Source organism: Hevea brasiliensis, chromosome 11, assembly GCF_030052815.1.
Source record: "Hevea brasiliensis isolate MT/VB/25A 57/8 chromosome 11, ASM3005281v1, whole genome shotgun sequence".
In the NCBI taxonomy this organism is placed as follows: domain Eukaryota; kingdom Viridiplantae; phylum Streptophyta; class Magnoliopsida; order Malpighiales; family Euphorbiaceae; genus Hevea; species Hevea brasiliensis.
In genome coordinates this window covers 8,402,943-8,419,476 of record NC_079503.1, presented here as the reverse complement: position 1 = coordinate 8,419,476, position 16,534 = coordinate 8,402,943, and the positions used below count along the sequence as shown (strand labels likewise).

At 26.9% G+C, this 16,534-nt stretch overlaps 2 protein-coding genes across 3 annotated transcripts; one reads left to right on the top strand and one right to left on the bottom strand.

Moving 5' to 3' along the window:
* Nucleotides 1–273: 273 nt before the first annotated feature.
* Nucleotides 274–6,382, top strand: LOC110662260 (uncharacterized). Of its 2 annotated transcripts, none has more exons than XM_058129809.1 (10): nucleotides 274–1,107; nucleotides 1,610–1,804; nucleotides 2,427–2,837; nucleotides 3,093–3,156; nucleotides 3,806–4,018; nucleotides 4,119–4,228; nucleotides 4,919–5,024; nucleotides 5,163–5,374; nucleotides 5,664–5,767; nucleotides 6,045–6,382. In XM_058129809.1, the coding sequence occupies exons 1-10, from the start codon at nucleotides 376–378 to the stop codon at nucleotides 6,187–6,189; spliced, it is 2,292 nt and encodes a 763-aa protein (XP_057985792.1). In that variant the 5' UTR covers nucleotides 274–375; the 3' UTR covers nucleotides 6,190–6,382. The 2 variants fall into 2 exon arrangements, with proteins under 2 accessions (XP_057985792.1, XP_057985791.1); XM_058129808.1 differs by having other exon boundaries at nucleotides 275–1,107; nucleotides 3,806–4,023; nucleotides 4,115–4,228.
* Nucleotides 6,383–13,445: 7,063 nt separating this feature from the next.
* LOC110652982 (ethylene-responsive transcription factor ERF017-like) lies at nucleotides 13,446–14,680 on the bottom strand. Its single transcript, XM_021808604.2, has one exon. The coding sequence runs from the start codon at nucleotides 14,621–14,623 to the stop codon at nucleotides 13,964–13,966; it is 660 nt and encodes a 219-aa protein (XP_021664296.2). The 5' UTR covers nucleotides 14,624–14,680; the 3' UTR covers nucleotides 13,446–13,963.
* Between the last annotated feature and the right edge of the window lie 1,854 nt (nucleotides 14,681–16,534).

The window sequence follows — 16,534 nt, the reverse complement described above, 5'->3', positions numbered from 1 at the left end:
TTTTTATATAAAACAAAGAAAATGATTTTTTAAAATTTTTATATAAAAATAATATATGTAAAATAATATTAATGACTTATATATGAAAATACAAAGATAAATTACGTAATTGTATAAAAATAATTTATTTTTACATTTTTAAATATATTTATTTTAAATAAAAAAATATTTTTATTATAATTTTTAATTTCCGGTCCCCTGGACTATATGGTGTGGATTCAAGAAGCGACATGTCGTTTATACCTGGGTTAGGAACCCTTACATAATTCATCGATTCCCTTTGAAATACGTCCACTTTCCCTCCTCCGGGTTTGCTGAAACAAAATTTAAAAAAGCTCAGAGGTAACAGCAGCAAGCACTCGAAACCCCCAAAGTATGCCTTCAAAACCCAAATCATCTCTGCCTCTCGCTGATTCTCTTCCACTCCCACATCATGACGACGACGATGACTTCCAGATCCCTCTCTCACAATCACAGCAAGCTTTCACTGTCGCTTCAACCTCCAGAAAACCCCTCAAACCCTCCAACAATTCCCACCGACCGCCAAAAAAACCCAAGCGATCTAACAATCCCGGCAAGGAGAACGTGGCTCCCAACAATTCTATACCCAATCGGAAAACGCCGTCTGATACCGATGAAGAGTTAAAATTATACGAGAATTGCAGCTTGGATTTGATAGAGTCGAGCATCGATTTCAGTCACAGAAATATTAATGTCGATGACGATGAGCATTGTCAAGATAGAAGTTTTGAAACCAAGAGTGGTAAGGGGAAAGAGGGACTGGAAGTGAATGTGGGGTATTTGTGCAATTCTATAGAAGCTAGGCTAATGAGGTCGGGAGTTGATCCTGGAGTCAATCCCGTAGAACATGGGTTAAATGAGGCTGATGGGTTGGAGGATTTCGACGAAGACGGTCAGCTCGACGTGCTAATTAAGTTATGTACTGATGATTCGAGAGAGGAAAGCAAGGTTACCAGTGGTATGGATCTGGGAGGTTGTTTGGTTCAGTGTCCGCTTTGCGGGATTGACATTTCGGATCTGAGCGAGGAATCCAGACTGGTTCACACTAACGATTGTCTTGACAAAGAGGAAAAAAACGCCCAAGAAGTAAGCCTTATGATTTTCCCTCTGCTCTGTGCCCTGTTATATTTGTCATGTTATTGATTTATCTGATATACCGTCAAAAAGTGGCATTAGCTTATTAACTAAATGAAAAGATCTTCCAATATATGTGCTTGTCATGGAAAGTTGAGTACGGTTGCTTTTAGACTTTACTACTACCATCCTCCTTCTTTACCAGATCATACTTGGTGAAGCAGTTTGCTTTTTAGCAATCAGGTGGAATCATTCTGTTCATTTTATGCATATGGCTATTTCTCTAAACACCAACTACAAATGTTTATGTAATGGAATCATGTATGGCTTCGTCTGTTCTAGCTTCAGTGATTGTATGGCTGCAGTACATGTTCGTCCATCAACTGAGCAAGAGATTGGCCACTCAAGCATTGTATTTTTTGTTCTGTATAATTGGTAAATGGATATTTTGTGCACCTTACCAACGACTTAAGTGTTATTTATGACTCAATTGATTAATCCATCTTTTCTGCAGGTTGCTTCTGCCAAAAATGACGGGGCAACTGACTTAGCACCACAAGTTGATGATGTTCTTGTTCATTCTCCAGGCCAAGTTGTTGATGTTTCCCCTGTACTTAAGTGGCTACAAAATTTAGGTTTAGAAAGATATGAGGAAGCTTTTGTTCGAGAAGAAATTGATTGGGAATCCTTAAAGTGGCTAACAGAAGAGGTATGCTTGAATATAAATCTCAATAATTAGATCTCAATCAACTTCAGCTTCTTAGAAACATGATGCTTCACTTTATTCATTTCAATTTATGTAGTTTTATGGTTAAATAAAAAGTTTGAAACATCAGATTATGTCTGGTACCTGTTCTTGTTGCCCTGCCTAACGGGTTGAAAACAAGGAATTGTCGGGTTGATTGGTTAACCAGGTGAGTGGTAATTAGAGTTTATAGTGCTGAACACTAGATAACAATATTTGAAAGAACTGAATCTGGCCAGTGGCCATTGTCCTTAGGCCTAAGTGCTTGGGAGAGTTGAAGTACTAGAATCAAATCCATCGGCCAACAACTCTTTTATGAGTAAGGCGATTTACTGCCCTAGGTCATTAGAAGTTCAACTGATTAGGGAGGGAGGGCACACCTAGCTGGAAAACCTATGAGTCAAAATTCTAAAACATCTGTTAAATGAGGTTTCTGTTAAATGTATTGCCATAAATGCTTATTTGGGAATCTCATTTTGGCTTCTCTTGATGTAAGTAGTGTTGTTTTAATTTTCCTATTCATTGCTTTTTCTCGTACTTGTAAAGAATACTGCATGATAAATGCTCAATTTTCACTTCTTTGCAGGATCTCTTTAGCATAGGTGTTACTGCACTTGGTCCAAGGAAGAAGATTGTGCATGCTCTTGCTGAACTTAGAAAAGGGTGTAATCTAGTGGCTGAGACGCACAGGGACACACATGCTTCTGTTGAAGTTGGATCATGTAGTATCCATGGAGCAGAGATGCAAGTAGGGGCTTCCAAAGTTATTGGTGATGTAACTAGTAAACCAGCTGCAAACAAGTTGATTACGGATTATTTTCCTGGTACTGTCAATGTTAGAAAGAAACTTGGCACCTTGTCTACAAAAAAGCAAGGACTAGCAAAGAGACACCAAGATTATGCTAATAAGTGTGTGGTGAAAAACCACCCTGTAAACATTAAAAAGCTCAAAGATATTCCCTTGTGGTGCACCATACCAGGGACGCCATTCCGGGTGGTAATGACCTTTCATCTTTAAATTAATAAAAATTTCATAAAAATTCAGGCCTTAAATTTTGCCATTTCTATTTTATAAGGAGTTTCTTTACATCTCATATTCAACATTCTAGTTGATAGTACAGCTTCACTTTGGACTGGATTTAAATATGATGCTATATTCAATAGTGGAGCTGATGAACATCATGTTACTTTTCACTTTACTGGTGATGTTTCTAGGTTTATTGCTTATTTCATTCTAATTATATTTTTGCAGGATGCTTTCAAATATCTTAGAGGAGATTGTGCCCATTGGTTTCTTACTCACTTCCATATGGATCGTAAGTTTAGTTGTATTCATCTTGCTATAGTTTTGTCATTCTTTTATTTTGAAAGATATTGATATCGAAATTAAGGAAATTCCTATTTCAAAATATTTTTTTTCTTTTCCATGTTAGTTGTTATTTAATTTTGTTTCTTTGCTAGTTGTTTTATCAGCTTGATATATTCTGATTAAAAAAATTCTGTGAATCCTGCGTATGTTTCACTTTTCAAATTCTGGAAGCTTATCTTATTATTTCCTTGACATATATAGTTTATCTTAATTTAAGTTTATGTTTTATCCCTTCTTTACCTGTACTATATGTATTGAGGGATGTAGGGTCTTAGCTCGCAAAATTGATTCCATTGAAATGGCCACCAAATCAACCTGCTATTCTGTAAAATAAACTTCAAATTCTAGTAGTTGCTTATAATTGGTCTTCTGTTTTCAGATTGTGGATAAATGTTCAATCATGTATTATGAAATAAATAAACTTTCACTTTTCTTAAGAGCAACCATTAGTGGGTGCACTTAAACATTTGTTACTTTGTAGCTGTTATGATTGTGCATATTCCCCTATCCCTATCTCTATGGTATTTCAGAGCAAAGCATTTAATACTAAAAGTGTAGCAATTCTGAGGAGAACTATATTGTGATTGTTTTCACAGATTATCAAGGCTTAACAAGATCTTTCTGTCATGGGAAGATCTATTGCTCCTTGATCACAGCAAGACTTGTAAATATGAAGATTGGGATCCCTTGGGACAAATTACAAATTTTACCTCTCAACCAAACCATCAATATTGCTGGGATTGATGTGACCTGCTTGGATGCAAACCACTGCTCGGGTTCCATCATAATACTCTTTGAACCTCCCAATGGTAAGGTATGCCCCATATTGGCTTCTTAAGACTATCATATTGTGGTTGTTACTTATCATTTCTGAGATTAATCCCAAAATTCATGTAAATGTATAGGCAGTTTTACACACAGGAGATTTTCGCTTTTGTGAGAAGATGGCAAGCATGATTGCTTTACAAAGGTGTCATATCCATACTCTCATCCTTGATACCACATACTGCAATCCCCAGGTAACTCTGCATTTGAGTAATTGATTTACCTCTTGCCAAAGATCTAAGCCGTAAAAAACTTTAGTTGAACTAAACATTTTACTTAGACAATCATTTTTAAGAAACTTATTCTGCAAGAACTCCAGGCCTTGCATGTTGCTTGGATAAGAGTTAACAATCCTAGTTCCAATAGGAAACTACCCAAATTTAGAAAACTGAGAGTGAATTAAAACCTTCCACAAAAGCAAGAATATTTTCATATTTTTGCTTTAAGCATTTGAAGATCTAAATATTGCTGCAGACATAGAAGATATGGTGGCACATAAGATACAGCAAGGAAGATATAGAGAAAGATGGAAAAGCTCTAATTCATAAGGGCATATTTGAGAACCACAACCCAAACAGAAGGAGCTAGCTCCTAAATCTAGTATGATTTTCTTGACCAAAATCTGCACAATTGAAACTAAAGAGGTTACAGCCATATTTAAGAAGTTTTAGTGATTGGCCTCCAAGCTGCTTGGATTCTAAAATATTATCATCTAACTAAAATATAAATAATAAAAGCTTAACAATAGCTAATCTTGTGTAGCTCATCCTTTCCTTCTTTCTTTCTTTCACTGAATAGCCTCAGCGCACATTATAACTTGTTTCAGTGAAGATGTGTAAGGTAATTAGTAAATGAAGTTCATCAAGTTTCATGATTTCTTGCAGTATGACTTTCCAAAGCAGGAGGCTGTAATACAGTTTGTCATTGAGGCCATTCAAGCTGAATCTTTCAATCCCAAAACTCTTTTTCTAATTGGAAGCTACACTATTGGTAGATTCTCTCCCCTTTCTCTCCCCCTCACTCTCTTAATCCTTATCTTTGTGTCTCTCTCTCTCTCTCTCTCTCTCTCATTCACAAGCGACCTCTCATTTTGGTTCATCATTTTATTTACCATTTTTCTTGCAAAAGGAAAGGAAAGACTGTTCTTGGAGGTTGCTCAATTACTCAAAAGAAAGGTTCATGTTACAGCGGCAAAGTTTCGTCTTTTGGAATGTTTAGGGCTCTCGAAGGAAGATATGCAGTGGTTAACATTAAATGAACAGGAAAGCCAAATTCATGTGGTGCCTATGTGGACACTTGCGAGCTTTAAAAGACTGAAACATATATCCAATCAATATGCGGTGAGGACAGTTTAGCATGATCAGTTTATACTAGACCTCTGAATTTGACTTGAAAGCTAAAATCTGAATTCTCCAGAACTTGACTTTCTGGATTACAATGTGTTCTGAAAACCGAAATGAATTGGGTTAATTTAAAATTGATATAGGACATGAGACAGCAGATTTTGGAAATGACTTGGTCTTGTATTATTTTAGCTGGCTTTTAAGGTACAGCAAGACAGTATTATTTTAGCTATTGAACTGCTGAGAATTTTCATATTATTTGGCTTTATTTCTGCCCATTTTTCAGGGCCGATTCAGTCTTACAGTCGCCTTCTCTCCAACTGGTTGGACATTTGGCAAGGGGAAAAAGAAGTCTCCAGGTAGAAGGTGGCAGCAAGGAACCATTATAAGGTAAAAGGCTAATCTTTCTCATAATCTATTGGTTGTATGGTATGATGATATAGTTACCTATTCATCCTCAACTTTTTTGTAATACTAGTGATGTACATGAATAGAACTGAAACATGTAATGCTCTTATTTATCTATGGAAATACTCAAATGCCTATTTTCCTACAGTGTATTAAAGGAAAAGGTGACCTCTATAAAACAAAACCTGGCGTAAAAAGTTTCTGGAAAGCTCAAAGTTCATATCAAATAGCAATATTAATTTGCTTCAATGTGTAACAGGTACGAAGTTCCATATAGCGAGCATTGCAGTTTTACAGAACTCAGAGAGTTTGTGAAGTTTGTATCTCCTGAAAAAATAATACCAAGTGTAAATAATGATGGACCGGATTCTGCTGATACAATGGTTTCCCTTCTGCTGTCTTGATTGATTCACTGCAAGCCAGCAAGCTGGAGGGAGCCCTTTTCTTTGGTTCAGATGCCATGCTCTTAGAGAACAGTTCATCTGTATGAATGGTCAGGACCCTATCTAAGGGTTAATTTCACTCATAGTCCCTTGATTTAGTGGGTTGTATCAATAATATCCATCCACTTTAATTTGTATCATAAAAATTTTTAAACTTTAATTTAAGTAGTATTAAAATCCTATGATCTGCCATTATAAGATTTTTATGAGATAAATTAAAATTAAGGAGTAAGTTAGCTTATGATTCAATTCACTATCCCTCAATTTCAATAATATACCATACATACTCCTTAATTTTAATTTATTTCATAAAAATCTTTAAATTTTAATTAAATATATAAATAATTTTTAATACAAAATATACTAAATAATAATTAAGATTGGATGTATTATTTTACTAATTTAATAAATAAAGATAAAAACTATGTACAATATCAACCTATATAAAAAAGTTAAATCATTCATAGGTCTAAATATTTTTAAAATAAAGTAAAATAATTATATGTTATTAATTTTTTCTTATATTAAAATAAACTAAAGGAATTATGTAAAAATAATATTTTTATATGGTAAATTATATAATTAATTATTTGTTAATATTTATAAAAATGTTAAAATATTTTTCTAAAAGTATGATTTTATTTAAAATAAAAATGTTAAAATATTTTTCTAAAAGTATGATTTTATTTAAAATAAAAATGTTAAAATATTTTTCTAAAAGTATGATTTTATTTAAAATAAAAATGTTAAAATATTTTTCTAAAAGTATGATTTTATTTAATATAAATAAAAAGTAAATGAAAATTTAAAATTTTAAAATGACTAAAATTGCTAGATACAAATGATAAGCCTATTTAAGTTGCGGGACAATGAGTGAAACTTAGTCTTAAATTAACCTAAACACCTGTAATAGTAGGTCATAGGGATTTTAGTAATACTCAAATTGAAGTTTAAGAATTTTTATGATACAAATTGAAATTGAAAGATGATACTAATACAACTACTTGAGTAAAGGGACTACGAATGAAATTAACCTCCTTTCTAATCCTAAAAGATGAAATTAGAGGCATAAAAGGATGATAATACATCTATTGATGTTGCGGAACTATAATAACATCAAAATTTTTAAGTTAATTTTTCTTAGGTGTCCCTTAGCTTCATAGTATGTTGCGCTTTCATAATTCATCTTTATTTTATTATTATAAAATTCTTTAACTTAAAAAACATTATATAAAAATTTATCAACTAAAAAAAAGCATTAGATAAAAGTCATTTATGCTAAAATCTCATCATATTTTTAATTAATTTGATACGTGGCATGTTGTAAAATAAAAGGAAGCTAAAGTGATACATATAAAATTCATATTAGTATATATCTATGCACCTATGAAATAAAAGTTCAAAAAATATATTTTTTTGCTCGGCTAGAGATTTTATTATCATACCATTTTAAGTATCTACAACAATCAAAACTCTACAATTTCATACTCAAACACATAAATGAGGTATATTTGGTATTATAAATAGTTTCACCAAAAATAAATTTCAGCTTTAAAATTAGAAAATCCATTTAACATACTAACCTCATATCTTTTACACTAAAAATAAGTCTTTAAATCTATTTGGCATTGAATTTCAGAAATAAAAAAATATTTTTTATTACAAGTACCTTTTAGGTACTATTAAAGAAAGCAGTTTAAAAAAAATTTGAGGGACTTTATGATAATAGAATGAAGATGAATAAGTAATGAAAATGTAATAGACTCTGAAATTGAGAGAGCATGGATAAAAATTTGCCAAACTTTCCTGTTTGACGGAAAGCTTCTCAGTGCATTCAATTATTAAACAATGAGAAGAATGTGAAAAAGTTCCATTTAAGAGTAGACATGATCTTATGTTAGCGGATGGTGAAATTCCAATTTTAATTTTCCATGGAAAATTAGGTAAACTCGAAAAACACGTTTAGTTGTCAATGGTAGAATATAACTAGTCATTTTTCCTACACATTATGCGAATTATTTATTTTTTAATTTAATATATAATTTAATATTTATTTTTTATAAAATTTTATATTTCAAAATCATATAATAAATTTTTATCTTAGTTAATTATATTAAATACAATCATTAAAAATTTTGAATAATTATATTCCTATTAAAATTAAATTTAATTTTTATATCTAAAATGATCATCAATTATTTTCCTGTAAATATTCCTTCATAAAAATGTAATATTTTTACAGCATAATTGCGTTTAAAAAAGACTATACATTATTATTAGAAATAGTTTATTCGTAATAATTATAATTATAAATATGTTAAAAATAAAATTTTAAATATTACAATATTATTCAAGAAATAATAATAATAATAATAATAATAATAATAATAATAATAATAATAATAATAAATGTCAAATAATTTCTTAATTTATGATTTACATTTTATTCTTCTCTTTTTTTTTTTAAGCCTTAAGTTTGTTCTTCTCTTTTTTACTTTTTTAAAAAGATATTTATTTTTTTATATAAATCACAATTAATGGTATATCTATTTATTCTAATTCTTTCATTTTTAAACTCTATATGTTTTATAAGAATGTTTATTTTTTGAAATATAATTTATAGTTATGCACACAACAAAAATAATTTGAAAAACAATTTATTATTATAAATTAACATAATGAATTTAAAAAATAAAACATAATAAACAATTAAAAATAATTATACAAATTTAAAAATATAAAACTATTAAATTATTATTATTATAAGCAGGTTAAAAAGTGAGAGATTTTAGTAAGTCATATACTAATAAAAATAAATTTATTTTCTAATATTAATAAATAAATTATTTAATAGTAACTGATATAAATATGATTTAATTTTGAATTTTAAATTTTAATAAATAATTTTTATTTTATTTTAAATTAGTTCACATATACTAATCAAATGCTAAAAGAAATGAAAATAAAAATGTTATAACTTTGAAAGAAGTAAAATGGATAAAAAGTAAAAAGTAATTAATATTTATTTCTATAATAATATAATTAGTTTTTGTTATTGTTTAGTTATAAAAAAAATTGTAATATATTTTGGCTTATTAGAAAATTATTGTTTTTCATTTAAAAAATAAAACTTTGTTATAAATAAAAATAGTAATTTTAGTTAAATTTTAGAAATTGAAAATTTAAGATTTCTTTTATCTTTTTAGAAAATTGATACATATAAATATGAAAATAAATTGCAAAAGAATTAGAAAACTAATAGTTAAATTGCAAAAGATATTTATAAGGGCTAATAGTAAAAAAAAAAATTCAAACTTTATGAATTTTTCAAAATTGAGTAAAGTGGATGGTGATGTGGTTGTTGATGTGGTAAAAAAAATTAATTTTTTTATATGTTGTTGTTGAAGTAATAAGTATGAATTTTAATTTTTTATTATGTTATTGTTAATGTGATAAAAATATTATTATTTTATATATTATTATGATGTGATATAATTTTAATAATAAAAAAATTAAAACTTTTTATTTTTGTTAATCATAACTAATTTTATAGATTTATTTTATTTATAATCAATTGATTAATTTTAACATAATTTAATAAAAAATTAACATTTTATTATATAATACAATTATAAAAAATAAATATTTATATTACTTAATATAATAAAAAATAATTTTTTCCTCTCCCTTATTTTTTTTATCGATATTTATAAAAATAAATAAATTTTTATTTATTTAAAATAAAAAATATCCTCGTACTTACCTTTCTCTTTAAAAATATTCCTTTACTCACCAGTCACCGCTCTCCATCTTGCTTCCCTTCTCTTCCCGCCCACTGTTATCTAATAACATTATTCAACCCTCCACCCATCTCTCTCTCCCTCCCTCTCTTTCTCTCTCACCCCTCTACATATTTTATATAAAATTTTAATTTTAAATAAATAAAAAATTTTATCTATTTTTACAAACAAGTTCCGTAAATAACGCAAAAAAAATATATATAAGGAAGAGTAAGAGAAATTTTGTTTTTTTATTATATTAAATAATATAAATATTCATTTTTAACAATTGTATTGAATAATAAAATATTAATTTTGACTAAGATCAAAATTAATTAATTGACTATAAATAAATATATATATAAAATTGATTATAATTGATAAAAATTAAAAGTTATGGTTTTTTTTTATTATTAAAGTTAAATGATGTTTGCAATAATAATAATATTTTTACAACAATAGTGTAAAGTTTTAGCTCTAATTGATAAAACTAGTAAAGGTTGATTTTTTTTTTTTACTATTTGACCTTTATTATTTACATATTTTACATGAATTTTCAAAAAATAAAAAATTTTATCTATTTTCTCAAATAATTTCCATAAATGTCACAAAAAGAAAATGAAGAGAAAGAAAGGGAAAACTTTTTTTTTATTAACATAAATATTCATTTTTTATAATTGTATTAAATAATAATATATTAATTTTTTATTAAATTATATCTAAATTAATTTATTGTCAACAAATGAAATTAACATATAAAATTAGTTATAATTAACAAACATATAAAATTAGTTATAATTAAGAAAATTAAAATATTTTGACTTTTTTTATTATTAAAATTATGCAATGTTAATAATAATATATAAAATAATAATATTTTTATTATATCAATATTTTAATTATATCAAAGTAAAAAATTAAAATTTATATCGCATCAATATCAATATATAAAAAGTTAATATTTTTACTATAATAACTGCCATATTAACATGCATTTTATTTAATTTAGGACTGAAGCCATAATAATTAATGTGAAAGTTTCCAGTTATGTGAAAATTAATAAAAAAAAAAATTAACTTGATAAAAAATGGAAAGTTTGGATTTTTTTAATCATTTACCGTAGAAATGAACCCTCAAAACCTAACGTGGACATGCCGCAGTGATTATCGGGCATGACTAGAAATCACGTGGGCTCTGCCCGCGCAGGATCGAATCGTGCTGTTCACGTCTTTTTCGACGTGACTCCGCCGCCACGGCTTGGACCCACAGTGACCCTCGTTGATTATTCTTTTTAATTAATTAATTATTCTTTTTTTTTTTCACTAAACTAACAGTCATTTAGTCATTTTCTATGCATGCCTTTTTAATTCTCTAAATTGAAAATTAATCCGGTCAACAATCTTGACTCCAATCAAATGATTCCATTAATCTTCTTTAAATGCACCATGCAAATTTTATTAGTTTAATTAATTAAATCTGACAACGAACATTTTATATAATCCAATAAAAAAATAATATAACTCCACTGACTTTTTTTTTTTAATTTTTTAATTAATAGTTAAATAAATAAAAAAGATAAAGAATTTTAGAATTAAAATTTAAAAACATGATGGGGCAAAAATAAAAAAATAAAGAGAAATTATAATATGATCATCGATTATCTATATATAGAATAACAAATTAATCAAAGTAACAATTAAATTAAAATGAGTCTCGTTAAATTTAATTTTATTCATATACTAAAGACAATTTTTTTTACAAATTATAATTTTTTTAACTTAATTGCCTTTTTATAATTGAAGAAAAAAAAATAAAGACCTAACATATAGATCCAAATACATGGATCTTAATCCATATTCATACAAAAATACCCTAAGATTTTCACTATATTTATATTATTAGTCTATTATATAATCACATGAATAATATGTACTATATAGATTAATTCACAATATAGATCTGTACCTCATTTGCAGAATAATCAATACTTTATAAATGAATCAAGCGAGAGTTTTTCAGAGATACAAAGAATAAATCAATGCACAACTACTCAGTACACACACTTTTGTATTTTTGTATGTAATTTTCTTCTCTTTCTTTTTCATTCTAACGAAGACAAAAGCTTGACTATTTATAAAGTCATGACATATTTTTATCAATAATTATATTACTTCATATATATAATTATTAAGAAGAGTTGCATCTCTTTATGTGATTATATCTTTTGATCAATGCACGTAACTTTTGAATTTTTATTACTTTTTTAACAATATACATGACTTTTGAATTTTAATTCTAATAAATTCGGACTGATTCACGTGAGTGACTCAATTCATAATTTTAACAATAATTTAATCATTTTAAATTATATATTGATATGAAATCGTAGTCATATTATATAATTTCTTAAAAATATAGGAATGTCAACGAAATAGATCTAGATGAGAATCGTTCACCCTCTCTACAAAAGTTTGGGATTCAAGTTGAGACTTATTTGTCCCATAAGTGGAGATAGATTTTGTTGGGGAGACTTTTCTTTTTATTTTTTTAATTTATTATTATATAATATAAATTTATTTATTAATATATTTATATTTTTTTATTAAAATTACGGGGCCAATCCGTCCACTATAAAAGAAGAAAAAAAAGGTGGAAATTAAGCTAAGAGTAAGACGAGCTAATAGTGGCAAATAGGCGTAAGAGGTTTTTTCACGTGCGTGCGACAAGTCCACGTTCAATGTTTTTCCGCCCTCCCACATCACCTGGTAGTTTCTCCCTCATTGCACTCACTCTTCTTAACTCCCCACTTTTGCTCTCACTAAATTCCTGACTAATTATTCATATAGCAGTTTTAGAGAAATTTAATTTTTTATAAATTTAAAAAATATATATATAAATTTCATTTATTTTATATATCGTATTATAAATATTATAACTTTAGTATATAATAACATCAAAAAATTTATAAACTTTCGATATTATTACAAACTTAGATATCTAATAGAGGTAAATAACGTAAAAACATTTATATAGCTAATCTAATTAATTTAAAATTAATTTTTTTTAAGCAAGGTTTAATTTGTTCTTAATTAATTTATAAAGGCTTTTAGCTCTTTTTTTTATTAGTTAAAAAAAACCTTTTATTTTCAAAAGGTATAGTATATAATTCAATCCATTCAACATATATATTACAATAAATTATTAAATACATTTAATGCACTAAAAAATAATGTATTCTATACTCATATGAAAGTAATTATCCTTTACAAGTAAGAAAATGAGACTTATTGTTTTATAAGTAAAGATATATATGTACTGAATGTATTTAATAATTTATCATATGTTATTATTACACAATCTACAGTGTTGAAATTATATAAGATGAAATTATACTCATAAAAAATTCAATACACTAAAAAATAATGCATCGATCACTCATAACAAATCAATTTTATTTTAAATATAAAAATGTAGGATGCATCCTTTATGAATAATGGTGCACATACATATCAGGACCATATAATTTGCTGAAAAGTAATGCGTATCCATTATAAAAAGGCTTCTTAACGATTGCAAATATATTTTCATAAAAAAAAAACCTTGAAATATACATTATTAATTAGTCCTGCTACTTTAAAAATTATTAAATATATTTATTTGAAGTACTATATTTTAGTGAACCGTACCCTCGTATAAATGAAAGCATAAAATATGAGAAATTAAATAAATCTCATATTTATACACGAGTGAAAAAAAACATTTATTCTAAACATATTATATAATTTACCTTATTTAATCACCATATGTGCTGTCCTTTTCCCTTTCATCCTCTGATAAGATGTAAGCATCAACTTCCCGCCAGCCCAAATATAGTATATATAAATTTGAAGGAAAAAAAAATCAGTGACTCGTCAGCTAAAATGTGCGCAACTCCTGATGAAATCCTTCTACAAGCTTCAAAAGTTCCAGAGAAATGATGGCTGGGAATAAGCGTCATCCCCATTTTGATCATCATCATCATTCCCATTATTATTATTATTATCATGATCAAGAACGAATGAATGTGGCGATGGTGGATAATACTCATTGTCCATCCCTGGATAAAGTCCATACTCTGGAGCACCTTCATTAGAGTCCAACTCATTCAGAATTAATGACCAATCTATTGTTGCAGCGTCATTATCCACCTGGGCTGCCCCCCCATCTGATGACGACGAGAGGCACTGATCCATAACTTGAAATGATGATGATTCACCCGCGCTAGTAATGCTACGACTGATATTTCTAGTCGTCGATGACGGACTTGAGTTTTCATTCGCATATCTCGCTGCAACTACTTGGATTTCTTGTGGACTAAGTGACTGCCCGCCGGCAATATCTGGTGGATTATCGGGGAAGTTGAACTTTGCTTCTCGCCCGCGCAGGCAATACAAGGCAGCGTCGAATGCACGGGCTGCCTTTTCTGCCGTATCAAATGATCCTAACCAAATTCTTTCCCGGCTGTTTGGCAGCCTGATTTCTGACACCCACTTCCCCCATTTTCGCTTCCGCACACCCTTGTACTTGGGCTCATTCCTGTCTGACGAGGGTTGCTCCGATGTTCCAGGTTTCTCCATTTAAAAAAAGAGAAAATCTTGTTCTTGTCGAAGAGGAAGATGGAACGGACTGTGTTGGATCATATTGAAAATGGCGGCTCTAAGAAGAGATTTATATAGTGGGGGAGCCCTTTGAACTTTTTTGAATTCTAAGCGTGTGGGTCCCAAAGTCAGACACAAGGGTAAGAATGAGAGTAAATTCAGTGGACACGTGGCGACATTCAGGCTTTCATGAGATGGCAACGCGGGAGGGCTTCGCATTACATGCACGTGCGTGACGAGCGATTTTCATTTTTTCAAGCTTGTAAATGGTTGTTGGTAAACCACAGGCAGCTCGAAACACGGGTTTTTTTTACTAAAAATGCGTAATCAACAAACAAAATTTTATCAAAAGAAAGTGAGTTCGAAATTAATTATTAAAAAGAATTAAATTATGTTAAATTGAATGAGTTGAGTGTGAGACGTTAATTATAATAATATTTTTAAAATTTGAACATTATTTATAATAGTATCGAAATGAAAAACTTTAAAGGAGGGTTGGACGCTATTTTGAATAACGTTCAATTTTTCTTTAAATAATAAAAAATTAATTAAAAAAAATTTAAATGTTGAACGCTATTTATTGTAGCGTCTAATTTTTTTTTAATTTTTAATTATTTTATTTTATATTGTAAATAAAATATAAATATTATTTTAATAAATAAAATTATAATATTTATTATTGTATATTATAATATTTTATTATAAATATTATTTTTTAATTTAAAATTAAATTAAAATTTAATAAAATCAAAAATCAAAAAAATAAATAATTAAAAAAATTTTAAAAAAATTGAATGCTTTTTTAAAATTTTAATTATTTTATATTTTAAATAAATTAAAATATTATTTTAAAAATATTATTTAAAATAAAAAAATAAATAATTAAAAAAATTTAAGAAAAGTTAGATGCTTTTTTTAATTTTTAATTATTTTATTTTATATTTTAAATAAATTAAAAATATTATTTTAATAAATAAAATCGTAATATTTAATATTATATATTATAATATTTTTATTATAAATATTATTTTTTTAATTTAAAATTAAATTAAAATTTAATGAAATAAAAAATTAAAATTAAAAAAATAAATAATAAATAATAATAATTATTATTATTATCAATAATAAAATAATTAAAAAAATTTTAAAAAGTGTTCAACTTTTCTTAAAATTTTTTAATTATTTATTTTTTTAATTTTAATGTTTTATTTTATTAAATTTTAATTTAATTTTAAATTAAAAAATAGTATTTATAATAAAATTTAAAATATATAATATTAAATATTAAAATTTTATTTATTAAAATAATTTTTTTAATTTATTTAAAATATAAAATAAAATAATTAAAAATTTTAAAAAAAATTGAACGAGTGTAATTTTTCTTAAATTTTTTTAATTATTTATTTTTTAATTTTATTAAATTGTAATTTAAATTTAAATTAAAAAATAATATTTATAATAAAAATATTATAATATATTATTAAATATTATAATTTTATTATTAAAATAATATTTTATATTTTATTTAAAATATAAAATAAAATAATTAAAAATTAAAAAAAATATAAGACGCTAAGCAGCGTTCAATTTTTAAATTTTTTTAATTAATTTTTTATTATTTAAAAAAAAGCAGTACGTTATTCAAAATAACGTATAGCTTTCCTTTAAAATTTTTCATCCCAATGCTATTATAAATAGCATTCGGACCTTAAAAATGCTATTATAGTTAGCTTCATACACTCAACATAACATAATTTATTTTTTTTAAATAATTAATCTCAAACTCATCTTTTTTCATAAAATTTTATTTTTGATTATCTATTTTTAATAAAAAAAAACCCTTGAAACACTCTCTCCTTGTTTGCTCGTTTCGTAATTAATTAACTAATT

What these genes read in the sequence shown, in the direction of transcription:
- LOC110662260 (XM_058129808.1), top strand. Translation starts at nt 376, where the DNA reads ATGCCTTCAAAACCCAAATCATCTCTGCCTCTCGCTGATTCTCTTCCA. An exon ending in TACTCACTTCCATATGGATC is followed by an intron (nt 3,157 to 3,805) that starts GTAAGTTTAGTT and finishes TTGTTTTCACAG; the next exon opens with ATTATCAAGGCTTAACAAGA. An exon ending in TTGAACCTCCCAATGGTAAG is followed by an intron (nt 4,024 to 4,114) that starts GTATGCCCCATA and finishes GTAAATGTATAG; the next exon opens with GCAGTTTTACACACAGGAGA.
- LOC110652982 (XM_021808604.2), bottom strand. Translation starts at nt 14,623, where the DNA reads ATGGAGAAACCTGGAACATCGGAGCAACCCTCGTCAGACAGGAATGAG.